This window comes from Stegastes partitus, unplaced genomic scaffold (genome assembly GCF_000690725.1).
Source record: "Stegastes partitus isolate 25-593 unplaced genomic scaffold, Stegastes_partitus-1.0.2 Scaffold1076, whole genome shotgun sequence".
Lineage (NCBI taxonomy): Eukaryota > Metazoa > Chordata > Actinopteri > Pomacentridae > Stegastes > Stegastes partitus.
Genome location: NW_007578807.1, coordinates 275,370 through 301,022, shown reverse-complemented (window position 1 = coordinate 301,022; position 25,653 = coordinate 275,370). Strand labels below are relative to the sequence as shown.

Here is a 25,653-nt window from a genome sequence, read left to right as displayed (position 1 = left end):
GCTTTCATAACTGTTGATTCACATATCACAAGTGTGCACATACACATAGCTGGTAACCTAATGACCTGACTTAGAAGACATACGGTATGACATGACAAAAATCCAGAGTTTGTTTTTTCCTCCAATACAAAGTTTGACCCTCTGAAATTCTGAATGTAAGAGTGTTGCGTCGCCAGTGTGCAAGTTGCCTAAATAAAGTTTACCTTCATCTACCCATTTTGACCTTTTATAGATGACAAACAGACAAATGACAAATCCTAGTGATAACAACGAAAATCAGAAAACAAATTTAAAAAGGATTGATACATAGATAGATGGAAAATATAAGTCAGATCACTATGCTGTTACGTAACGACATGTCGTCAGGGCGTAACCCATCGACCTGACAAAGGAATAGTTAGATATAAGAAAATGTTAAATGTAAAAGCAGGGTGGGCAGATCAGGGTAAATAAATTAGGGGAAAAAACTGAAAACAAAAACGTGTGTGATCTAAAAAGTAAGTTTCCCCTTTTAAAAATGTAAAAAGTAGAAAGTACATATACTTGTGTTTCAAAGTAGTGAGTAACAGTAAATATTCACCAGAAAGATAAATAGATTTTTTTAGGTATCTTTACTTCAGTACTGGAACTGAGTAAAAGTACTCGGTATGTGACACCTCTACTGGCTGTGCACAGCCTGGCCATCTCATTTACAGAACAATGGTGTCGTTCACACCTGAGTTAAGATGCTAGCTCAAAACTAATCCAGCCACTTGGCTGCTCTTTGGGCATGGAAGGTAGGAAAGCCAAATGGCTGGGCTTTGGGACTTCTAGTTTTAAGCACTATGAGATGACTTGTTGTTGTAAATATGCGCTATACAAATAAAACTGAATTGAATTGAATTGAACTCTTATTAGTGCTGCAACTGTTTAATAAAATCTGGGAGGAAGGAAGAATGCCAGCAGCTTGGAAGAAATCTATAATAATCCCAATCATTAAACCTGGAAAAGACCCATCAGACCCTTCAAGCTGTAGACCGATAGCTGTCACTTCACAATCAGGGAAAGCAATGGAGCGGATGATTACAGACTGACTAAACTATTTTCTTGAAAGCAAAGACCTTTTTTCACCTTTTCAAAGTGGATTTGGGAAAAGAAGGAATACTATGGACTGGATTTTAAACCTAGAGTCAGAAATAAGGAAAGCTCAAACAAACAAGGAAATGGTAGTCGCTGTCTCTGTTGACACTGAGAAAGCGTCTGACATGCTGTGGAAGGAAGGGCTCCTCATCAAGTGGCAGGCTGTAGAACTGGGTGTTAGACTTTTTATTTGGTTGAACAATACAAGTAAAGGTAGGTAAAGAACATTCATCAGAATATTATGGAGAGAATGGAACCCCTCAGGGCAGTGTTTGCAGTCCAGTGCTGTTCAATATCATGATTAATGATATATTTGACAATGTACATAAAAGCAATGGAAAGTCGCTGTATGCGGATGATGGGGCGTTATGGATGAGGGGGCGCAATCTGATGTACATACAAAAGAGAGCTCATGCTGATATTATGTCTGTAGAGCAGTATGCAAATAAATCGGGTTTTAAAATATCAATTGCTAAAACACAAGTGGTATGTTTTGCAAGACGACATAAAACCATATCATTAAAATTCTATGGCCAAACGCTTGAGCAAGTCAGGAATATTAGAGTTCTTGCAATGGTTTTTGATGAAAAATGAACGTGGTGGCAACACACAGATAAGGTCAGGAATAAGTGTAGAAAAGTTAACCTCCTGAGATGTGGAGCAGGGGAGCATCAAGAGCACCACTAATAAACATATATCAGGCTCGTATGAGGGCCACATTAGATTATGGAAGTATTGTCTACATGTCTGCAGCTGAAGGTCACCTGACAAAATAAATATGGAGCAAGCACAGGGACTTAGACCTTGCAGTGGAACATTCAAGACATCTGCAGTAGCTGCCTTGCAAGTTGAATTAGGTGAGATGCCACTCCGTATAAGGAGAATTCAATTAATGATGGCATACTGGGTTCATTGGCAGGGGCATAGAAGTTCTCACTGTACTAAGGCCATCCTACAGGAATGCTGGGAACATGATAAAAACTAATTGTAACAGTTTTGGCTGGATAGGAAATATGAAAGCAGAAATTCTACAATTAAATCAGATAGAATCCAGTCCCACGATCCCTACTCACCTGTTCCTCCATGGTTGTTCAAAATCCCAGTTATAGATCTAAATATCCTGCAACAACTCACAGGAAAAGCTCCATCAAGCACAATAGTACACAATGATGTCCAGCAGCACTATAGGAATAAATGAATCATCTTCACAGATGGCTCCAAACAACCAGAAATGGTGTTACTGGTGCAGCAGTGTTTATCCCTCAACAGGACGTTGCTTTGAAGAAACGAACAACAGACTGTCTCTCTGTCTATACAGCAGAATGAACAGCAATCACTATGGCATTGCAGTGGCTGGAAAATAACTGCACTGAAGATACAGCGATAGCCTCACACAGTTGGGCAGCCCTCACCCGTATCCAGTCATCAAAGTCATGTCGACTAGATCTAGTGCATGACATCCTTCTGCTGCTCTACAACTTACAGAGTGAGGGAAGGACTGCTGCTTCCTTTGGCTTCCTGCCCATGTTGGTGTGGAACGGAGTGAAAGAGTGGACAAACTGGCTAAACTTCACTCAGAAATCAAACAGTAGACACAAAAATAGCATTACACAAACATAAACACATCTGCGGAAAAGCTGGCAAGAATACTGGAGTTTAAATGATCCAGGAAGACACTTCTACAGCATCCAGAAACAGGTTGGTCAGGGCAGAAGGCTGATAGGCAGGAAGCAGAGGGCAGAGGCAGCCATCGCCGTCTGAGAATGGGACTGACCAGGTCACATGACACACTCCAAATACTGAGCCAACATCGGCACTGAGACAACAGAGAACCAGTTCAGCATGTGCTGCTGGAAGGTCAGCAATATGAAGATGAAGAAAAAACTCAAAGCAAAGCTGCAAAAAATCAAAGTAGAGCTGACAGTGCAGAACCTGCTTGGGGGAACAGGAAAAGGAATAATAAGAGAGCTAATTGACTTTCTTAAAAACACAGAGCATCAGGGTTTAGTTTAGTTTTTAAAAAATTATTTATGTTTTGTGTATTTATTGCCAATCTTGCGCCACACTCCAGTCCGGTAGGTGGCGGTAATGTACCTGGATGTTGGATGCCAACCGCCAAACCAATCAAAGGAAGAAGGAGGAGGAGGAGGCCGGTCGGGACCCGTCGTGTGTTGTCGTCTGATCCAGCTAGCGCATTAGCTGGCTGGTTCGTTCTAACTGAAGTCCAGTTTTTACACAGAGGACGGGGCAGGAGAATTACTGGCAATACCTGGTACGGCTTTTAAAACAGCAGTGCTGCTGTTGCTGTTGTTGTTGTGTCGTCGTCAGCAGTTTGTGAACATCGACGTTAATGCTAGCTAGCTATGCTAGGTTTGAAGGGAACTAAATATATGCGAGTTTATTTCTTTCGATGGCTTCATATCTTCCTTGGTATTAATGCAAGGCTAACGATGTGCTAACAAGCGAGGTGCCAGGACTTTTGTTGTATAACTGACATCCTTGCAGAGAAGCGACGGGAGATTAGCCTCCAGAGCAGCTTTGGCTAGCTGCTCTGTGTTGCTAGGCAACGGAAGTGGCCGCTGGGTGGCCGAGGTAAAGCCTGTAATTACATTAGTGGCGAAATCACGCCTCGTCCCTCGGAATGTGCATGGAAACCTACTGTAGCAGTTGTTAGCATGACTGTCTGCTTGTGTTGTTCCGTCTGTTGTGTGATCAGGGCTGCAGAACAAGCACCATGCTGGTCCCCATATTCACCCTGAAGCTGAATCACAAGATCAACCCTCGCATGGTGACGATCGGGAAGTTTGATGGAGTTCACCCATGCCTTACTGCAGCCACACAGGCTGGAAAGGTGAGTTAATAACTGTTTCGCTGTTCCATCATAGCTTTGGTGAATTCTTAATGAACAAGCTGTAGCTAGCAGCGTTGGTTCCATGTGATGCACACCCACCAGGTACTTAACCACAGATCTCAGGCTTGCTTTGTAACCTTCTGATGTGAGAGTGGTTTCATTTACACGCTCATTCTAAACTCCATCTCACTCTGCACTACTTCCCAACTCTCTTTGTCATTACCAGGTTTTTATCCACAACCCTCACGCCCGTGGCCAGAGACCTGTGGCTCACCGGCTGAGCCAGAGCGCCCAGGACTCGGACATCTCTCTGCTCAACATCAACCAGGCGGTCATGTGTTTGACAGCGGGAACGCTGGGACCAAATAGCACTGGGGACACACTGTTAGTGGGATCCCAGACCAACCTGCTGGCCTATGATGTCCATGACAATGCTGACATCTTCTACAGAGAGGTGAGTGGAGCTCAGAAGAACAGGAGCCAACTGTGGGTGCTGTGATTTGTCCCATCAACACTGTTCCCTGAAAACTATATATAGTAGATGATTTAGACTTAAAAGTGGAAAATGTTAGTTTGGTCACTTTTCTGTTAGTTCTCTATGTGTACATTGTCCTTTGGTCAGATGATAATACAACACAGAATGTAAGATATGTTGTTGTGGTTGACACTGAACACTGATCCTGGAGCTGAGACTTTGTGCTGTATACTTAAAATGTAGAAATGAAAAGTGATTTAAAGGAACAGATGCTTTGCATGGAGAACTGGCCTTGCCTGGCTTTAGACACCTTGTTTCTGCTGTGTGTGGGTGCAGGTGACGGATGGAGCCAATGCTATTGTGTTGGGAAAACTTGGGGACATCCCTTCGCCTCTTGCCATCATTGGAGGGAATTGTGCCTTGCAAGGCTTCGACTATGCAGGCAACGACCACTTCTGGACAGTAAGACAGTTTCAGCTTAGCTTACACTTCAGTTTATGTACACAGGTGGTTCTTTAAGTGAGTACAGTTGCTGCAGGAAATAACAGGTCTCATCGAGCTAGTTTATATTTGGCACATTTTAACAAATGGTTTCTAATTTATTAGTTCTGGCATCTTCAAAGGATAAGTATGCTGCACTTAAAGTTAGGCTGTCTTTTAAGCCTAACCCTGTTCAGAATGGGTTTTCTTTTAATTCACATTTCTGTGGGATGTAATCATGAAGGATCTTTTTTTTTTTTTTAGGTAACTGGAGATAACGTCAGGTCTCTGGTGCTCTGTGACTTCACTGGAGATGGAAAAAATGAGGTGAGTCTTGGCTAGCTGGCAGGCTGACACATGTGCTGGGTGTCTTCCATCACCGTAGTCCAACTCCAGGTGGACAGCTGGCATCTGTCTTCCTCCTATCTCATGCATATTTCCTATAGGTCTCTACTTTGTCTTACTATATGTAACATGTAGGCTACTCAGTTAATCGTGTAAAGTGAATAAAACCACGCTATTGTAATGTCAGGGCTAGTATCAGCTCTGGGAGAGGAGAAGAAACACTAGAACACACGGTTTATGCCAATTGGTACCATATATTTGTGAATGAAAAACCCATAGACATAACACAGAAAAAATGGCCATTCAGTATATATACACACATGATTTCATAATCATTTCAGTCTTCATCAATCAAGGCTTTGCAAAAGTGCAACCAGTTAAGTTTCAACCCTTCAATAATTAAAACGCAACTTCAAGCCCCAAGTCCTGCGTGACAGAAGGAATCCAAGGGGAAACGGTCCAAGTCTATTGGAAGGGGAATGGATGAGTGAGTGAATAGGGCTGGAAACTTCACATTGCAGAGGGCAGAACAATGGAAGAGCGGCTGCTTTAAGGAGCCTCCTACCAGACCAAGGGAAGGAGGTGCAGCTGCATTCAATCCAGGAACGTTCTTCAGGCTTTTAGCCTATAGGCTCCTAGCTCGCCATCGACCTGGCCGACATAAAGAATGGGACCAAATAAATTCTAGTGCGCACAACCAACACATACAACTATCTCAATGCTAAACACACTTAATTCAGCAATATAAATAGCAGTGTATTCCAATCTTCTGAATATAAGCAGTTCAAGTATGTATATATAGAGTTATATTGAAACATGAATCAAAGCTCAAACATCAGACATGACTCTGCATCCATGAGTAAAGTGCAGGGCGGCCAGTGAGTAACTGGACTGCATAAAGTGCATTTGGATGCGTAGCACCGATGAACATTCAAAATGTAAACTCTGCATTGCACTACTTACATTTAACAATCACCAAACCAGTCAATACATCAATAAATAATGTCCCAGTGATAGCGCTATATACAGTCAAATATATTCTAGAAACGGGCACGGAGATCAACCATGCTAACCACTCCATTAAAATGAATGCAGCGGCTAACCCATTGAAATGAATTGGGTGAAGCTAATGCTAATGCGACTTACCAAGTCCGTCGTTGAAAATCTCAGTCGAGCTTCATTCAGCTTCGCAATGGTTCTGGTAGTCGGCTCCTACAGTTTAACAGTGTTATGAGTTTAGTTTAAGGCGTTTAGGGAATAAATTCTGCGCAAACCATAGACATACCTGCAGCACTGTCTCCTCATACGTGCCCTGCTCGCAGCTGCCGGCAACAAGCCACTTCCGGCTTTATGCCGACCAGATTGGCCGCACTTAGTCACGTGGCGCGACTAATCACACGACACACGCAAGGACAGCTTGAGCATGACGTGCGTTTTATCACCCGGGTTACATATAGCTTAACCTTAGCTACGAATCATCGCCTTCAATATGGTAAACTGTTCATATTGTATTTCCAGCTCCTGGTCGGATCCGAGGACTTTGACATCAGGGTATTCAAAGAGGATGAACTTGTGTCGGAGATGACTGAAAATGAGGTAAAAGGATTCAATGTATTGCTCTGTTTTCGAATGTGTCGACTGTAGAAAACTAATTTACACTGACTATGTGTTTATTCCATTTCACAGAATGAACAGTAATGGAATAATAACTACTGTGATCGCTGCCCTGGTGGCAATGGCATGCTGTAGATGTTCTTGCCTGTCTTGTGCTCTGGGTGCTGAATAACACTCCTTCTTCTTCTGTTTCTTCTGTCCTTCTCCATACAGACAGTGACATCATTGTGCCATATGCATGGCAGCAGGTTTGGTTACGCCCTGGCTAATGGCACTGTTGGCGTCTATGACCGCACCGCCCGCTACTGGAGGATCAAGGTGGCATAACCATTCATCTTTATGTATTTTGTGGACACAGGTCTAGTTTTCCACCCATGCAACATTTTCTGTATCAGAATTTTTTCTCCTGTTTGTTCTATGTCTGCGTCATTTCCTATCTTGATTAACTCCCCAACCTTCAAGGCTTTACCCATGACATGAATATAGATTCTGTTGTCTCCATGTAGTATTCTGCTATGTTTTGTTTTCTGCCCTCCTCAGTCTAAGAATCATGCAATGAGCATTCATGCCTTTGACTTGAATGCTGATGGGGTTGTGGAGCTTATTACTGGCTGGTCCAATGGAAAGGTCAGTGCACAGCTTAGCACACCTGCTTTCTACAACTCAGGAATGTGATATTACGTTAGCTTTTTGGGCACAGCAGTGACCTGGACTTCCTGCAGCTTCTCCAGCTTGCATCGATTCTGTGATCACGTTCTCATTTTCTTCCAGATCGATGCTCGAAGTGACCGCACAGGTGAGGTAATTTTTAAAGACAACTTCTCCTCGTCTGTGGCTGGAGTGGTGGAGGGAGACTACCGACTGGATGGACAGAAGCAGCTCATCTGCACCTCCACAGAGGGAGAGGGTAGGTTGTAGGGCTCTGTCTGTGTGTGGGAGAAGCATCACGTTCATTCTGGGATTACAGTGATGATACATTTGTGTGTGTTATTTTGAAGAATTGCCCTTTGACCTTAGAATAGGTTGTTCTCACTGTCCATGTGTGTGTCTTGTAGTTCGTGGTTACCTGCCAGCCAGCAAAGACCTGAAAGGGAACCTCATGGACTCCAGTGCTGAACAGGATCTGGTTCGAGAGCTCAGCCAACGCAGACAGAATTTGCTGCTTGAGCTACGCAACTATGAGGAGAATGCCAAGGTGCACAGATGTATTCATTCAGGAGTCATTCATTAGCTGAATGTGGTGTTGGTTCCCTCTTTGTTCATCACAGCATATTGTGTTATGTGTGCATCCTGAAAATTGTTGTAAATAATGCTGGTCCCAGGCAGATGACTCTTCCTAACCTTTAGCTTTGATTTCAGGGTGTCTCAGAATACACAGGAAGCTTCAGAGGAAGCCTCCAGTTATTTTGTCCCTCCCTGGTTCTGCTGGTTCTAGTAAACCATTTTCTGCACTTACGAACATGCGGTATTGCTTGTGTTTTATGATCTAGTCAACAATAATATTATCCAGAGCTCTTTAATGTCCTTCCTTTTTATTCTTATGTGAGACAAACTATATGGCCTCACATTGATATTCAATGTTTTTCTCTTTTTCTTTTATATACCACCTGAGTTTAACAACGCTGATTATGTACTCTTCTATTATTGTTTTTTTCTAACTGCTGGTTTTATTCATGTCATTTGTTCAAATCCCTTTTTGTTTGACAGATCACAGCTTGCATGTACTGTAGATAAGTGCAGGATTCATCAACGTCACTGACCTGCAGGGTTAGGGTTACTGCATGCCGGCATCCAAACAAGCTGTCATATTGGTTTCAGGGTGTGTCAGAGACCAACAGTGGGATGGGTGTCATCCCAGCCAACACTCAGCTCCAGACGGCGCTGTCAGTGAAGCCTGCTACGGAGACCCAGAAGGCTCATGTGGAGCTCAGCATTTCAACACCAAACGGTACAGTTGTTTAGGACCGGACCTGACAGGTTCAAGCACGCCAAGCAATAGATAAGTTAAGTTCCGACTGAGTGCCCGCTAGTAAGTGCTTGAATGTCTTCTCTGTCCTCTTCCAGAAACCATTATCCGTGCAGTGCTCATCTTTGCCGAGGGAATATTTGAGGGTGAGAGTCACGTTGTCCACCCCAGTGCCCAGAACCTGTCAGGCTGTGTCCGAGTCCCCATCGTTCCCCCAAAAGATATCCCAGTGGATCTGCACATAAAAGCCTTTGTTGGAGGGAAAACTAGGTAGGATGTGTGTACTTGGCAGCTTGCTTTGTCAGCGTCACAGTAATCGCTTTTGTTCACCCTGTGGACTAATAACTCCAGTTATCAGTTTGTGTGTTTACAGTAACCTCTGCTTCCTCTACTGCTCCACTCTCTCGCTCCAGCACCCAGTTCCACGTGTTTGAAATCACTCGTCAGCTGCCTCGTTTCTCCATGTACGACGTCACAGTCGACTCTTCAGCTGCTCTGCCCACCGGAAGGGTCACTTTTAGCATCAACGATCGACCGCAGAGGGTAGGCTGCTTCTCTGGGAGAAAGAACAGATCAAGTCACTCTGATGAGTTCCACGAGACATAACATGCTACAAGTGTCTATTTGCATCTTTTATCTGGTTCTGTAAGCCTTCATGTTTCTGTGCTTGTGTGTGCCTAGGTGGTAATGTGGCTGAACCAGAACTTCCTGCTTCCAGAAGGAGTCGAGAGTCCTGATGTCACCTTTAATTCACTAAGGGGAGGGGGTCTCCTGTCCTTCAGCATGGCCAGCAATGGACAGGTACCCTCAGATACAACAGCTGTGTTGATTTTAATCCTAATTTAACACTACTGGCTGTTTATTGTTGCATACTAGCCTTTTCAACACTTTTAAAGAGCAAGCTTTCACTTTCATTGAACAGAAGAATCCATATACACAGAATCACTGTGACTGACAAGCTTTGGGAAATCAGATGAACTCTAGTTGTTTATGTTCACATTGATATCCACAATGTCATCAAGTCATTTAAATTCCCACACGCCACTCTGCTTTGACTAGAAACCAGTTCACATGAGCGTAATGACTCGTGTTTTTAGTGCTGCGTAGAAATGGCAGACTTGTACCGTGCACAGCGCTAACCCATCTGCTATCAAAGCACTTTGAGTTGCTCCTGATTACTTTACATGTGTGAGCACAAAGCTACAATAGCCCAGGGCTGTTCAATCCACAAAAATGACTTCAATAATGAATTCCCAATCCGTCCAATCAGATCACCCTGAGAACAGACGACATTGACCTAGCGGGAGATCTTGTCCAATCGTTGGCCGTCTTCCTGGCAATAGAGGACCTGTCGGCAGAAGCAGACTTCCCCACATACTTCGAGGAGCTGCGCACTACACTTACCGAGGTTTGGCTGAAGTCTGTTCTCATAATCAAACATTTTATGTTGCAAAGTCCACTGACAGTCCAAGATTGTCAGGAGTGCAGCAGCATTTGTCATGGCTCATTCTTTATATGACAGAAGTAAGAGCATCGTCCATCTAGTCTCCGTTTTGTGTGAAGGATGGGCTGAATGAGGTTCTTTACTAAGAAAACAAAGCAACAGTTCAATGGTAGGATAGTCCTGCAATGTCAAGTTCGTTTTGCTCCATCACTCACGCTTGAATCAGACTTGCATACCTACGAGACATTGCTACCCAGAGCTGTATTCATGGTGAGGGCTTCCATCCCAGACCACCGTACAGACAATACAAGAGTTACTGACAAAAAGGAAATGATAGAAATCTTTCTGATAACTTATCATGTTATACAGTAACATGCGTTTTCTCCCCATTGCGAGCCAACTGCTCTAACTGTGTTAGGGTTAAGGTCAGGGTTAGGGTTAGTCGAGTCAGGATTAGGGTTAGTAGTGTTAGGGTTAGTCGGGTTAGGGTTAGTCGGGTTAGGGTTAGTCGGGTTAGGGTTAGTAGTGTTAGGGTTGGTCGGGTTAGGGTTGGTAGGGTTAGGGTTAGTAGTGTTAGGGTTGGTCGGGTCAGGGTTGGTAGGGTTAGGGTTGGTCGGGTCAGGGTTGGTCGGGTCAGGGTTGGTAGGGTTAGGGTTAGTAGTGTTAGGGTTAGTAGTGTTAGGGTTAGGGTTAGTAGGGTTAGGGTTAGGGTCTGCTCTGCTCTGACGTCCACCAGAAACATGTTGTTGATCTGTGTATTAACACTGTGTCCTTTATCTCCGTGTCTCAGGTGGACGAGTTCCACTCCGTCCATCAGAAGTTAACGGCAGCGATGGCCGATCACTCCAACTACATCAGAAACATGCTGGTGCAGGCAGAGGATGCTCGCCTTATGGGTGACCTGTGAGGAATCCTCCATAATACTTGTACCCGTATGGACATGTCCATGTCATCATACAAAAAGCACACGTGTAGCTAGTAGTGTTTATTGTGGCTGCACTCCATGTGCATTAGCCACTTCCACTGGTGCATGCAGTTAAAGGCACGGCTTCCAGTAACACTCTGCCGTTTTTCATGTTATGAGTCCCCACTCTGCTTTTCCTACTGCCACACCGGTGCTGTGAAAATGCCCGCTATGTTGCTAAAGCTACTGATTTCATAATTCAAGCAGTGTTTGTATCAGCAGTGTTACATATTTAATCTTAATTTGGGTCTGACCTTTCTGTTGTTCTCTGTAGGACAACTATGAAGAAGCGCTACAGAGAGCTGTACGATCTCAACAGGGATCTTATCAACGAATACAAGATCCGATCTAACAACCACAATGCCCTTCTGGCCTGTCTCAAGTCTGTGAACCAGGCCATACAGCGAGCTGGCAGACTCCGAGGTGAGCCGCTGTGTGTTTGTGTGATGTACTGAACAAACAGCACTGCTGTACGTCAGTAGGTGGCTTCGTTGTTTTACAGGAAGCAGCACAATGAATGCAGATCTCATGTTTTGATGTTTAATTCCTTCAGAGAAAAGCCTTAATATATCTAATTAGACTTCAGTCCATGTTAGATTCAGTTCAATGTTTTAGTGTTCTGAAGTGAGGCTGGAATCACAGCCGACCCTCCTGATTGGAAATCCCCGCTTTCAGTTTCTCCTGTAGCTTTTTTGTAAACCTATAATGATAGTATAACAGTAAAGTTTCACAGAAGAGAACTCATGACCACGTGTTGTCATCTTGTGCAGATTTGGCTCAGAATGGTAGCAGGCACACATTTAGCACTTCAGATTCAAAGTCCTTGTGTGTGTACAAACAATGAAGCTGATTCAGATGAAAGAACAAACTGCTGAGAAGCTGTTACATGCTGATAACAGTGTGTCAGGATATTACAGTATAGAGGGAGACCTTGGGAAAAAGATTTCAGATCATCGATTTCAGAGACAAATAGCAATGAAAGTGATTTAGGAAGCTTTTATGTGTTTAAGCTCACACACCTGCCAATCTCTTGATATTCAACCATCCGGCTGCGTGTTTCTCAACCTTCTCTTCAGTGGGTAAACCCAAGAACCAAGTCATCTCTGCCTGTCGCGACGCCATCAAGAGCAACAACGTCAACGCACTCTTCAGGATCATGAGGGCCGGCACCGCATCCTCCTGAGGCGTGAAGGAGGAGGGATGTACTGAAGAGCCAGAGACACGTTCACAGGCCCACCACATGAGGAACAGCGTGAAGTTTAGCGGCCAGGACGGTCCACCAGGACGACGAGCCTGATACATGAAAGACACTGGGACTGTGACAAAGGGGACACTGTTGCAGCCTTAATCCAAGTTTTCCATGACTTAGCAACAGCCTGGCAGCAACGTTGGCACCAGCTTCTTGAAACTTGAAATTGTGCTAGCTCACAGAAAACTAAAATGCTGACCACAGACTTAGTGCAGTTTTGAAGTAGTCATCCATCTCCGTGTAGCAGTGCGGCTGTGTGGAAGGGCTTGATTTAGCAGTAAATGATGTCACAATGAACGTAGGTGTCTGCGGGCGGTACAGACAGATCTGCTTAGTGGGTTCAGCAGGACCAAAACACACGAAACTCACATGCAGTCTTCTGCCTGATAGCTCCACTAGTGAAGACACAAAGGAAGAGTAGAGCCTGTGAAGGTACCAGAGGTGTCGCAAGTGATGCTGCACATTCATCTAAGAAGATGTTTAAACTACGGCGACGTCATCCAAAGCGTTCCCACGGAGACGTGAACGTGTGGAGAAAGTGACTATGTGCTGGACTGTTTAGTTGAGCTGGAAGTGATGTTTAGAGCGAGAACAGCTGCAGCGAGACGCTCACTGATTGTCCACCGATCGATCGCTGTCCAGTCTCTGCTCCCAGCTGCTGTGTGTCTGTGTGGTGTTTGTAGCCAAAGAAGACTATTTTAAATCACCTGATGTACCAGAGGACCCCTGCTGTGGGTTTGACTTGTTGACCTTGTAGACTGTATTCAGACTGTAAATGTCATTTACATGTGTTTGTGTCAGAAACTGTAATTAAATTAAGTTTTAAACATGCGTGACTGTTGAAGGACTTTGTTACAGCACCGTCAGGGGATGACTTCACTCTCAGACAAGTTGCTCAACTGTTTATCCAAAGTGCGTCTCTGGTTGGATCTGAATCGTGAAAGCTAAAATTAGTGCGTATAAATACAGTGAGGCCTGTCCTCTTTTTTAACAGACATTCTACACACTGGATTTCCTTCTCAGATGCTCTGAATGTCTCTGAAAGTGCAGATGTGAAGCACTAATAACGTGAGTCCACTGACTGCCAACAAGTCATGTAGGCGTCATGTGTTTCACAGACATTATGAAAGTGGTTTCCAGTGTTCACATCAGTTGATCAGGGTTCTCTTACTCTGCTCACAGCGGCTTTAGGGTTAGGGCAGCCTCTCTGTACCTGAACTCCATCAGCACCTTCAGGTTCGTGTTGGTAATGTTCCAGTGATCAGACTTGTTTTGGTGAAGCATCTGAAACCCTAACCCAACCACTGTGGCGATAAGAGTTGCAAGAGTTTGATTTTTATCACTTTCACTTGTTTTTGTTAGAGAGCAGCGCATCATAGTAAAACGTTTCTGCCTGTTTTAGTGTTTGGCTGCATCCTCTGCTGACTGATCCAACGGTAATAGCACCAAGTTAACAATAGCAGGATGAAGTGATGAGAAAAATGAGAGTTAAGTGGAATATATGTGAGTCCAGGCTTTGGACAAGCGTCCGTTGCATCGACTGCACTGCATTTAATGTTTTAAGGTGTGTTCATGCTTTATTTTGTCAGCATAGCTTCAGTGTGCCCTGAATCGGGCCTTCCCACCCTTTCCCCTGCGTAGCTCTGATTGCTCAGACACGTGTGGGCTGCCAGCTGTGCTCTATCTGTGCTACATATGGTTCTGGAAGGACACAGTGTGCCGCCATAAATTACTGTTACTGCTGCCCTCCTGTGTGTGCTGACGGTGCAGCCTCAGCTCGTCTTGTTTGCATCTCTTCACCCGACTGCTAGCTCTTGTAGAATAACAAAGCCGGGGATTGTTTTAGACAGTATCATCCCGACTGGGTGTTTTCAGCAGAGGGCTGCAGAAACACAGAGACTCTGAATGCTCAATAGTGAGGCATACGTTTTCCCTTTTCCATCTCATGCAGTCTTTCCTCTGCCCAGCTTCCTCTCTGCTCAAGTCTTCTCATCTTCATCTCATTCTTCTCTCTCCTGGTCTCCTCTCCCTGCAGTCTAGAAAAAAAACAGTCAATGTTCCCAATCAGATGCTGTTGGAGATCATCAGCTGGGATTAAAATGCCACCCATACCCGGAGGTGTGTCTCTGGGGGTCCAGTTGTTGGATTCCTCGTCCCTTTGGGGGAAACAACCAACACCGAGTCGTGACTCATGTTCTAACATCCCCTCCTCTTATTCAGTCTTTTCTTTCTTACTCCTCTTTGTTCCCTGATTTCGTGCGTTGGCATCTGACTGGGTCCAGTATAAATCACGTGGCCGGGCCAAAGGATGACAATGATGCATTCAAGGGTTTCTGCTTCTGACTCCAAACATACATTCATTTGAACTTTTACATATGCAGCAAAGTTGATTAGTTGAATCAGTTGCATGAGCAGCCTGGTGCCTCTGCTGCTTTAAATGTCTGTTTGACAAGCTGCTGCTTTTTCTGGTTATATGAACTTTAATTTTAACTTTGTTGTATTCAGTGTCAGAATTCCGTGACATTTGCTTAAATAATATAAAATCTGAATAATTTCCTTTGCTGATTTGTTTTCTTGGTACACAATATCAGCCATTACTTCACATTTTATTAACAACGACACTCAAAAAATCACAGAAGCTGCACAAATGAACGCTTGCATTTTCCCCAACTTGTATTTTCCTACAGCACCTGAAGGCACCATGAGCGCAGCAGCAGCTCGTACAGCCTCTGAGCTCCAGGTCAGACAGTTTGGGTTTTAACCATCCGCCCCTTTGCCTCAGACACATGAACATAGATCTGCCCTCCGCTCCGTCCTCACTTTCTCGCAGGATCTCTGTGTTTGGAGACTTTGGAGGCTCCGTTTTTCTCCATGCGTTGATTTGCAGAAGCAGCTTTTCTTTTCTTTTCCTGCAGCACAGATGTTTCCAGTTTGACCTCCTCCTCCTCCTCGGTCTGCCTCGTCTGGTAAGTTTGAATGACTTGCATTACTTGGAGAACATTGCTCACACTTTAGGACTATCAAAATAAGCAGAAATGTTGTCGGTGAGGTAAAAAGTGTGGGATGAGTTTGGCGAAATATGTCTTTTGTTTGCGAGAGAAGTTTTGGATCTGGGTCATGCAAGTCAGGAATTTGAACTGCAGAAAAGCTGTGATTACGTATGCTGGCAGTATGACTCCTCATCTGCTTTACTAGTCTTATATGATGTTTCTATGAAGTCATGTCTGCTCCATAAATGCCATAAATGCTGGGACACAGTGTTCTGTGTAGTAGTCAGCACCTTCACGTCCCCTTACATAAGACCAGACACTCCCCCTTCTGAAGGCAGTCGTGGGTTTGGGAATCAAGAAAAAGACACAAATTAGAATATCAGTGAGCGATATCACCTTGGGTCGCGTTTAACGTCTTGTACGGTTTGTTCTCAGAGTTAGGTGACATGAAGCTGCTCCCAGCAATGAGCTTCTCAAAGGATCAGAACCATGCATCCATGTGGAGTAAATAATTCCTGCAATAAAAGAGGTGAAAATGAGCTGTCTGGCTGCGTAAACTGGTGTCTACATGGCATCATGTCTGCTGTTATTACAACATATTGCTGAACTGCTTCAAGTCACCAAGAAAGATGTGATTGCATCAGTCATGATGGTTTAAAGTTTTACAGCCAGGCCGTAGATGGACAGCTTTTCTTCCTTAGTGACTCAGAAGAAGGAGCGTCAAAGGAACTGTGCAGTTTTTGCAGCATCTAGCATTGGAGTTTTGTTTAATTTGAATTCTGCTTCCTTTTTCTCGTGGTTGTCCAGGATGCACGGCGGACAGAGACAAACATGACGGACACACTGATATGAGTGATACACGCAATCCAAGTTTATTTTCCCCTAAAGGAACCTTTAAGCCAGGGAGAGCACAACAACGCATGCCTGATCCCCAGTAAACAGCTGGGACGTGTTTTTATAGACAAACCATCGCGCTCGAGGTGCGACTCAACAATGCAGCTGAGAGGAGGAAAGAGAACCACTGCATTCCTTCACCAGATCCTGCAGAGTGATCTGCAAATCCAAATCCAGCGTCTCCAAGCTCCAGGTGTCGGTTCCAGGTAAAGCTTCCAATGCATTCGTGCTCTAACTTAAGCCTTCAGAAGATGTTGAGGAAGATGATGACGATGAGGAGGATCCTCCACATGAAGGGAGATGTGATGTGCACAGTGCTGCTCCTGGTGCTGTTCTGTCTGCTGCTCTACATCCACCAGGTGAGGAGGAGCAATCACAGCTCGAGCTGGTATTAAGACATGCGTTTTTGTTGGTTCATGGTTGCTTTATGGCATTTCATCTAACCTCACCTATGTTTCCAGGTTGTGCTCTCCTCTGGATGGAACAAACCGATGTGGAAGCTGGAGATTTACGGTTCTACCAGCTCCAGCCGGACCCTGCTGAGAGCCAGCGGTTCTAAAGTGAGCCAGCAGTCCCAAGAGGTGAGGCTTCATTTAAGTCAGTAGTTAGAGCTCATATGCAGGTGTCATTGCCTGTACACTTCAGATCTTTGACAGCAAGGGCTCAGTGTGAGAGGAACAAATGTGGAGTTGCTTCCTTTGCAGTACCTCCTGCTAAAACCAAATCCAGTCTCTGAAGCAAATTTAACAACTGGAAGCTTAGGATGAGGGTCCAGAGTAAAAAGAAGCCTGAACTATATTAGCATCAGCAATAGTTGCTGGATTTCTGCACAATCGTGTGGGGGTCTGGTCATAAGAATCAAAGTGAGAAACAGTTCTATTGCCAAGTAGGTTTTCACATAATGTGATCTGGCGTGTTAGTGCTTCAGCGTAAACACTGACATGCAGATTAAACGAGTGTCCAAGTCAGTAGACAGACAAGAAGTCAAATCAGCAGCCACCCAAACTAACAGAAACACATCCAGTGTGCAAGAATGTGCAAGTTTGCATAGTATGTGATGAAATATGCTAAAGGACGCCAAGGATCCTGGTTCAAAGCTGTGAGTGTCACACGTAAGTCTATGAATTCAGAACTCATTATTGTTAATGAGTTATATGTTGTGAACTCAGAGACCAGTTTAAAGACCCTGATTACGAAGATTTAGGGTTTTTACCACATGAGCATGTCCATGCGTTCCATTTTTATCTGCCACAAGACGTATAATGAGTGAAATGAGCATCTCCATCCTGAAGCTGCACTGCACTGCACACACAAACTTCTGGGCTTTCATCGAGTTCGAACAGGGTCATAGGTGAGCTGGTGTGCTCGAGCTGCAGCGAGGAGTGGCTGAAGAAAGAGCTGCCGACTTCATCGAAACCCTTTTAGGACATAAAGAGATTTTTTTGATGAAAAACATCTAAATATGTAATTCTGAGACACAGAGAGGAGTTTTTAGGAGCTCTTTGCAGCTGAATGCTAACACTGCTTAGAGCTAAGTGCTGCATGCTAATATTCCCACCATGACACGCTAGCATTCAGATATTCAGCAGCTACATAAGTCTGCCATTTTCTAAACCGAAATGTAACACGATAACTTTGTAAAACTTGATAATCAGTGCCAAAGAGCTGAAGCTGATGTGTATTCTCTGATTAGTTTTGCAGTTGTTTGGTCTAAAATGTGAAAGTGCTGATCCAAGTAAAGTTCAGACTTGATGATGGATCTCGATGAGAAATAAAAAGCACACATTCTGCACTTCATTTGCTGTCTTCCAGTGTGTTTAGCCGGGTGTAAAGAGCCCGATGCTTCACCAGAGAGTCAGAATAAAATGTGCAGACGTTCTCACATGCAGTCGGCTGCTGGGATGAAATCCAGAGACGGGATCAAAGCGCTGTACACTTTGTTCTATATGAATATTCATCCTGCATATGTTGAGCGCATCAGTGTGTGAACACACAATATGCTTGAGTTTATATTCGTGTCAATTTCCGTCTGCACCGATTCACAGCGTTCAACACATTCCTGCTTTCATATTTATATTGAGTCATTTTTATTCAGACAGGTCTGATTTCTCTGTTTTTACTGACGCATAAGTAAACCCATGAGCTGAAATGAAAGACGCTCGTTTCGTGCATTTCAGTCTCTTGCTAGAGAATAAAGCGGCCGTTCTTTGAAATACAGTTTGTGTCATGAACTCACTGAGAGCAGAACAGGTGGACACAATGGTGCGACACAAAGGGTTCAGGCAGAAGACAGGTTTATTCACAGGCAGAGGTAGGTAACAGGTGGTCAATCCAAGCAGGCAGAGGTATCCAAAAACGACAAGCAAAAGACAAGGTTGGAAGCAGAAAACGAGGTCGTAACAAGACAAGACTGTGAGAACGCTGGGACGAGGACCGTGAAGTCCAACGAACTGGCAACGAGACTGTGAGACACACAGGCTGATATACACGAGGTAATGAGAGGAGATGGGAAACAGGTGAGGGAGACCATCAGGGAGCAGGTGTGACGGGATGGGGGCAGGAAGTAAATCTAGGACAGAGACAACTGGCTAGGGATTTCAAAATAAAACAGGAAAGATAAGACATAAAATGTGCACACATGAACAGGAACTTGACGGACATGACAGTTGAATTTATGATGCAGCCAATCTAACGTTATGTGACCTGACTTTGTGTGGACCAGAGAGCAGAATTAATAAGCTCTAAGTGTTAATAAGTGTGTCCAGTGGAGTCCGACAGGTATGTGACTTGCAAAGCAGTTTCCTTCTGTCAGTTCAGGAGGACCATCCCACCTTTTCACGCATGATTAACTGAGGAATTTATTAGCTGTGGTAGAGCACAGTGTGGACGGCACAAAGAGGCCGGAGGCTTTGAGGTGCAGAGAGAGGCCTGTATACACACAATCATAAGCAAAACCAGACATGACCGTAAACTGTTCAGTTTTTAGCTGTTTTGTTGTAAGTGTCCCACCCTGGCCTTCAGTTTGCTCCTTCAGATGAAAACGTTTCTGTCTGTGATGTTTGGGGAGCATGACTGAAACATTTGTTGAATCCTTGCTATGATGTTTTCTATTAAATGAAATATTCTCTGTCTTCTCATTTCTAAGTTCCCATCCAGCCACCCGCAGCCACAGCTGCCTCCCTGTCAGCCTCAACCCAAGTCTAAAGCTGCTCAGCCCAAATCCAGACCTCAGTCCAAGTCCAAGAGCAAATCCAAGCTTCGGAAGAAGAACGTGACGCCGACCAAGGCTCCGGGCAACCCGCTGCCGACGATGCCGCCATTTGACTTTGAGCGCTATCTGAGAGAAAAGGACAACAGAAACTTCAAGCTGCTCATAGACCAGCCGGAGAAATGTCACGTTGGAGGTGCAGAGGAGGAAGAAGGAGGCTCCAGGAAAGCTCCCTACATGCTCATCGCAGTCAAATCGGTGGCTGCAGACTTCGATAAGCGGCAGGTAACACAGTTTGTGTGGGTTTGCTCAGAATTAACGTTTCTTGTAGATTCCTGTAGATTGGACTTTCTGGATTGAAAAAACATGTTTTTAGTTTTTGAAACTGCTATAATGATCCCACAGCTCTACACAATCATTTATTATATTTACTCTCATTGTTTTGTCTTTACACATTTGTCCTGCTTTACTTCTCTCTCACAACTCTCTGAGTCCTTTCAAACCGCAGCAGGCGGCTGTTTCTTAGTGACAAAAGTTATAAAAACGTCGACTGTACACGACGCGTCCAGCACCGATAGCCAGCAGTTCAATGAACAGACTTGAACAGCAACCGAAGACGCTGATGTGGAGCTACACAAAGGTACAGGCCTCATTTAAGCCTGCAAATAAACAAAGAGATAAAACTAGCAATAAAAATATTAAAAAGGATTTATTTTATTTTGAAAATTAGATCAGTTAAGCTTTGAAAAGGTAACTCAAGCAATGCAGGAACGACAAAAAGTTTTAAATTTAAAGGATCAAAATGAGCCAAGCCTGTTATTCACAGAAGTAAAGTAAATCTGAATTGACCCAGACGAGTAAAACCAGCAGCAGCTGCAACAGAATCCAGTCATTTGATTAAAGCCAAAGACAGCAGCGATGTTAAGAACCAATGAATCCAGTGTTCAGCCGAATACTTATAAGTTCTGAGTTTTGTAACCATCAGCATGAATAAATCTTAGTGCAAAGAGATAAACAGAGTCACAGCTGAGGCATGAATTATAAACTATCGTCCAATGGATCCAATCTGTGCTGTGCTAAAAAGCACTCTGGTCTCATGATATTCAAACTGCTGTTCCTCCACGTCTCAGTGCTTTACTGTTGGTGAAGTCATCTCCCTGCACTCGATCCCTTCAGGTGGTCCGTCGGACATGGGGTAAGGAGGGCCACTTCCAGAACGGCGTGTCCATCCGTACGGTTTTCCTGCTGGGCGTTCCCAGGAATCGGTCCGCTCTGCCCCTGTGGGATCGACTCCTGGGCTACGAGAGCCAGACCTTTCGGGACATCCTGCTCTGGGACTTCGAGGACACCTTCTTCAACCTGACTCTAAAGGAAACTCACTTTCTGGAATGGGTCAACAGCAGCTGTCCTCATGTCAAGTCAGTGTTGATAAAACCGAATCACGACTTGGTGTAATTGTTGGGCTCCTCCCTGATGTTTCTAATCTTCTCTCATCCAGGTTCATCTTCAAAGGTGACGCTGACGTGTATGTTAACGTGGAAAACATCCTGGAGATGCTGCGGGGTCAGAAGCCAGATGAGGATCTGTTTGTCGGCGATATTATCATCCACGCTAAGCCCATTCGCCGGCGCACCTCCAAGTACTACGTGCCAGAGTTTGTATACGGAGGCGGTTTGTACCCGAACTACGCTGGAGGAGGAGGGTTCGTTATGTCCGGACACACAGCTCGGAGGCTCAGCTCCGCCTGCCAGCAGGTCCTTCACATTTTAAAAAAGGACGTTTGTGTGTATTTTGAACATTTGTTGATTTACAGTGATCTATTTTTTTAGGTGGAGGTTTTCCCAATCGATGACGTCTTCCTGGGAATGTGCCTCCAGCTGATCGGCGTCAAACCATCGCGCCATCAGGGCTTTCGGACCTTCGGCATCCCCCGACCCTCTGCGGCGCCTCACCTCCAGACGTTTGACCCCTGCTTCTACAGAGAGCTCATGGTGGTCCACAGCCTCAGCGTCCCTCAGATCTGGCTGATGTGGAACCTCCTGCACGACCCCAAACTGAGCTGCCACAACAGGACCGGCCCCACGGCCGGGCCCTTTAAATGGAGGGGGAGGATGGGTGGGATGGTGGGAGAGGAGGCGGACTACGGCGGGAAGCAGGTGTTTGTCACACATTAGTGGTTTTCTCCAGGGCCGAGCAGGATATTTATGAGACTTGGCAAGTCCAAAGTGGTCGTATTTCAGGGTCTGTGGCCAGTCTTCAAAAGCATGGTTGAGTCATACGTGACTTTATCTAAGCTGGCAGATCGTCTCGGGGAAATGAACTGGCAGAAATGTGCTTCAGATTATTCAGTAAGGAAGCCCGGACAGTTTATCCGTCTGCCATCGGGGCCACATCTGTGCAGCAGCATTTCTGATTTCAAATAAGGCTGAGAGATGAGTTTTTGAACGTGATCAACAGAATGTGTTGTGTTCCGGTTGTTTACAGAGAGATCAGCGAGGACGACGTCACAAAGCACAGTGATTCTGATTCTGACAGCGTGGCTAGCTGGTTTAGCCTCGTTCAACATGTGTGTTAGGAGACAATCGAGACGATTCGGGTTGTGAATGGCGAGCACAGATGTTCCTCTCTTCCTTGTTATGCTGGATAAAAGCACAAATGGACAGTCGCATTATCTGTTCCCTGGGGGAACAACAAATGAAGTCTAAACGGAAACCATCTGTGCAGTGGGAAGCGACTGGACCGGGTCGAACACACGCCACACATGCACAGACACTCAAACCTCGGCAGAATGTTGGACTTTCATGTGAACGGCTTGGTCGTGCTTTGATTTGATTTATTTGATGTAATTTCAAGTCTTTTTCTCGAAACCTCCTCATATCTTCACCCTCGTCTGTCATCACAGCCTCGGTCCTCGTTGAGCTGCTGCATTCACATGAAGCTCCATCCCGCCACATTCAGACTGATCCTGTTTGTTTCTGTTAGAATGACTGTTGAACAGCGTCATGTTCTCTGGACCAGAACTGCTGGAGCCGATGTCCGCTGTGTTGCTCAGTGACTGGATTGCCATTACATCTGATGCTGAGAGGGTTTACATTTGGATTATCTTGTGATTTTTTCCCCCATAAGCACCACACTGAGGACTCTGTGGTTAACACAATAATAACTGGAACCCTGATACTGAATTTTGTCAAATCATTAGGTCAAACTTTGGACTTTTTATGATTAAATACTTGCAAAACATGTGACATCCCATCATTCTTGGCTCTGCTTAGTGCTACGTAGCAAACATCAGCATGTCAGCGTTCAGAACAGGTTCGGGTTAAAATATTATCGCTCTCACAACATTTTAGTTCAATATTTCAAATGTAGACCCAAAATGGATTTTTCTTTTAAGGGGCTTTATTTTGTGAAATCTGTCTTTTTCATTGCTTTTGAACATTCGTTGTGTCTCCAGTGATGGATCAGATCAGGAAAGTTTGTCTCTAGATGAGCTGTTGAGGTTTTCAGCCTGTGTCACAAACACAGAGAGGAGGGAAGGGATGAACCCAGGCTGCTGCCAGAGGGCGCCATGGGACGCCTGCTCAACCAGGTGAGCTGTCAGGGCGTCTCCTTCTCATTTCTGATACAACCTTGATTCCTATCCTCGACTCCTCTCTGCGCGCCTCAGTCCCTCCAACCAGAGACGTGAGTGGAGGAGACAAGACGGAGACACGAGGAGTCGAGGCGTCCCTCGCCTCGGAGCTGGACTTTTAAAGCAGCGTCAGTTAAATCTGACGCGTGGACATCATCAGCCTCCAGCTGGATCTCCTGATCTCTGTCAGCGTTCAGGATAACTTATGGTTTCGACTGACTTTAGACTGACAGTTCACAATGTGGCATAATGCACAGGGTCAGGGTCAGGGTCCGGGTCAGGGTTAGGCTAACCCTGACCCGGACCCTGACACATGCTGTGGAGAATACGAGGGTACTCAAGAGAGATAATTATACGAATAAAGGACGACACGATAGAGTGATTTATGTTGGTATGAAGTCCTGCTCCTGACACGAGTCATTCCATCTGACATCAGCACAGTTTTAGAACCATTTCTGCTGCACCATGTCTCATTTGTCTGACTTTCGTTTTTACAACATATTTATGAAGGTATTTGTGAAACTTTAGATTGATACAGAGTACGTTCTGTGATATCTGTCGACCCACTTTCAGCGCTTTTTGCCCGTTGAAACTGAGGCTGTGTTTGGATGACAACATCTCAGGAACTAATAAAGATTTACATCACTGTTGTTGGGCTGCAGGTGGATCAGTGGTTAGCACCGTTAGCACCGTTAGCGCCTCACAGCTAGAAGGTCGCCGGTTGGCGTCCCGGTGAGGACACCCGGGATCTTCCTGCGTGGAGTCTCCATGTTCTCCCCGTGCAGCGTGGGTTCTCTCCGGGTTCTCCGGCTTCCTCCCACAGTCCAGAAACATGCTGAGGTTAATTGGTGATTGTAAATTGTCCGTAGGTGTGAATGTGAGTTTGCTTGGTTGTCTGTCTCTAAGTGTAGCCCTGTGATAGACTGGTTACCTGTCCAGGTGAACCTGCCTTCACCCTGAGTCAGCTGGATAGGCTCCACCCCCCATGACCCTAGTGAGGATTAAGGTGTAGAGGGTGGATGCTGAAAAGAGAGATAAACCTGTGCGCTCTCGTTCAGGCTCCTCTGGTAACCCTCCTCTCTCCTCAAGATGCATTTTAGAAATTGTGACATCCTTCCAGATGCCACGGTCAGATTGATCTCTAGGTCACGGGCAGGAGGACGGAGGAGACGAGGAGGCTTAAAGTAAAAATGAGATGAGCCTTCTGCCAACCGCTGAAGAGAGAAGATGCAGAGAGACGAGAGCGTGGGAAGCAGAATGGAGCGTTTCTTTTGCTCATCCATGAATTCCTATCAAAAAGTCTCACAAGAGGGTAGACGGCAAGATGTTCGACTGACACGTAACACGAAAAAGTGACCTTGGTTGAGGAAGAGCAATGTGTTGGTTAAAACACGAACTTTAGCAAACGGTGACAGCTGCAGTTGCAAGACTTCACACATGGGTTGAGGGTTTTTCTTGTCTTTAATGTTCTCCATGGAACACATGCAGAGGAAAGCTGGCCGGCGTGAGTCCGTTCTTATCTGGGACGCTTTCTTTAATAAAAATGAGGTCTTGTGATCTACAGGGCCGATAAAAAGTACTCCCTTGAAGCTTTCTTGTTCTGTTTCTTTTCAACACTGAATCATGCTCAATTCATTTTGGCTTCTTTAACTTTCTAACAAATTTCACGTCAAAATGAAAACTGATTTTTACAAAGTAATGTTAATTATTGACTGAAGTGTAAAACAGGTTACTGCGTAAGTGCTCATCTCCTTTAAAGTGACTCACCAAATCCATCACAGGTGCAGACAATTGGTGCTAGAAATCAAATAATTAGTGAAATAGAGGCCATCTGGTGCAGTAAATGTGCCTCGTATAAAACAATCTGCATCTGTCTCTGGTGAATCACTGGTCCTGGATAAAACCACACCATGAAGACAAAAGAAACACTCCAAGAAACTCCCTTAAAAGGTTGTTAAGAAGCACAAGTCCAAGAAAATGTCCAAGTTGTTAAATATCTATTGGAGTCCAGTTAAATCCATCAATGAGAAATGGAAGGAATATGGCACATACATAAACCCGCCAAGACGTCGTCCTCAAGAACTGAGTGACTGTCGAAGAAAGAGATTATTGAGGGAGGCCACCAAGACACTTGTGACTCCTCTGAAGGAGTTACAAGCTGCACACAGCTGTTGCCCAGGTTCCAGTCAAAGCTTTATGGGAGAGTCGCAAAGGAAAAAGAAAAGTGAAATTAATCGGGACTAGGGATCACCTGAAGGCTGTGGGAGTCAACAGAAGGTTCTTTGGTCTGATGAGACCAAAATTGAACTTTTCTTGGTCACCAGACACCAAACGCTGCACATCATCACAAACACAGCATCCCCACTGTGAAGCACGGCGGTGGCAGCATCATGATGAAGCACGGCGGTGGCAGCATCATGATG

The 25,653-nt window shown here is 44.9% G+C and overlaps 2 protein-coding genes and 1 long non-coding RNA gene across 4 annotated transcripts; 2 read left to right on the top strand and 1 right to left on the bottom strand.

Moving 5' to 3' along the window:
• Positions 1-3,277: 3,277 nt before the first annotated feature.
• bbs2 (Bardet-Biedl syndrome 2) lies at positions 3,278-13,338 on the top strand. 2 transcript variants are annotated; one of them, XM_008295790.1, is made up of 18 exons: positions 3,278-3,391; positions 3,836-3,970; positions 4,197-4,424; positions 4,782-4,907; positions 5,190-5,252; positions 6,789-6,866; positions 7,098-7,202; positions 7,425-7,511; positions 7,656-7,791; positions 7,940-8,079; positions 8,703-8,832; positions 8,949-9,120; positions 9,264-9,393; positions 9,532-9,651; positions 10,121-10,258; positions 11,085-11,197; positions 11,533-11,681; positions 12,335-13,338. In XM_008295790.1, the coding sequence occupies exons 2-18, from the start codon at positions 3,854-3,856 to the stop codon at positions 12,439-12,441; spliced, it is 2,139 nt and encodes a 712-aa protein (XP_008294012.1). In that variant the 5' UTR covers positions 3,278-3,391; positions 3,836-3,853; the 3' UTR covers positions 12,442-13,338. The 2 variants fall into 2 exon arrangements, with proteins under 2 accessions (XP_008294012.1, XP_008294013.1); XM_008295791.1 differs by lacking the exon at positions 3,278-3,391 and adding an exon at positions 3,414-3,711.
• Positions 5,505-6,779, bottom strand: LOC103367679 (uncharacterized). The gene is made up of 2 exons (XR_520735.1): positions 6,417-6,779; positions 5,505-5,921 (listed from the first exon to the last, which is right to left on the bottom strand). It is a non-coding gene; the product is annotated as an uncharacterized LOC103367679 (long non-coding RNA).
• A 2,001-nt stretch (positions 13,339-15,339) lies between the features above and the next one.
• On the top strand, positions 15,340-22,839 carry b3gnt9 (UDP-GlcNAc:betaGal beta-1,3-N-acetylglucosaminyltransferase 9). The gene is made up of 7 exons (XM_008295789.1): positions 15,340-15,473; positions 16,305-16,750; positions 16,853-16,972; positions 19,537-19,884; positions 20,776-21,017; positions 21,098-21,353; positions 21,429-22,839. The coding sequence occupies exons 2-7, from the start codon at positions 16,610-16,612 to the stop codon at positions 21,771-21,773; spliced, it is 1,452 nt and encodes a 483-aa protein (XP_008294011.1). The 5' UTR covers positions 15,340-15,473; positions 16,305-16,609; the 3' UTR covers positions 21,774-22,839.
• Positions 22,840-25,653: the final 2,814 nt, after the last annotated feature.

What these genes read in the sequence shown, in the direction of transcription:
- bbs2 (XM_008295790.1), top strand. Translation starts at nt 3,854, where the DNA reads ATGCTGGTCCCCATATTCACCCTGAAGCTGAATCACAAGATCAACCCT. An exon ending in CGGAGATGACTGAAAATGAG is followed by an intron (nt 6,867 to 7,097) that starts GTAAAAGGATTC and finishes TTCTCCATACAG; the next exon opens with ACAGTGACATCATTGTGCCA. An exon ending in GCATGGCCAGCAATGGACAG is followed by an intron (nt 9,652 to 10,120) that starts GTACCCTCAGAT and finishes CCGTCCAATCAG; the next exon opens with ATCACCCTGAGAACAGACGA.
- b3gnt9 (XM_008295789.1), top strand. Translation starts at nt 16,610, where the DNA reads ATGCATTCGTGCTCTAACTTAAGCCTTCAGAAGATGTTGAGGAAGATG. An exon ending in TGAGCCAGCAGTCCCAAGAG is followed by an intron (nt 16,973 to 19,536) that starts GTGAGGCTTCAT and finishes CTCATTTCTAAG; the next exon opens with TTCCCATCCAGCCACCCGCA. An exon ending in CAGACTTCGATAAGCGGCAG is followed by an intron (nt 19,885 to 20,775) that starts GTAACACAGTTT and finishes CGATCCCTTCAG; the next exon opens with GTGGTCCGTCGGACATGGGG.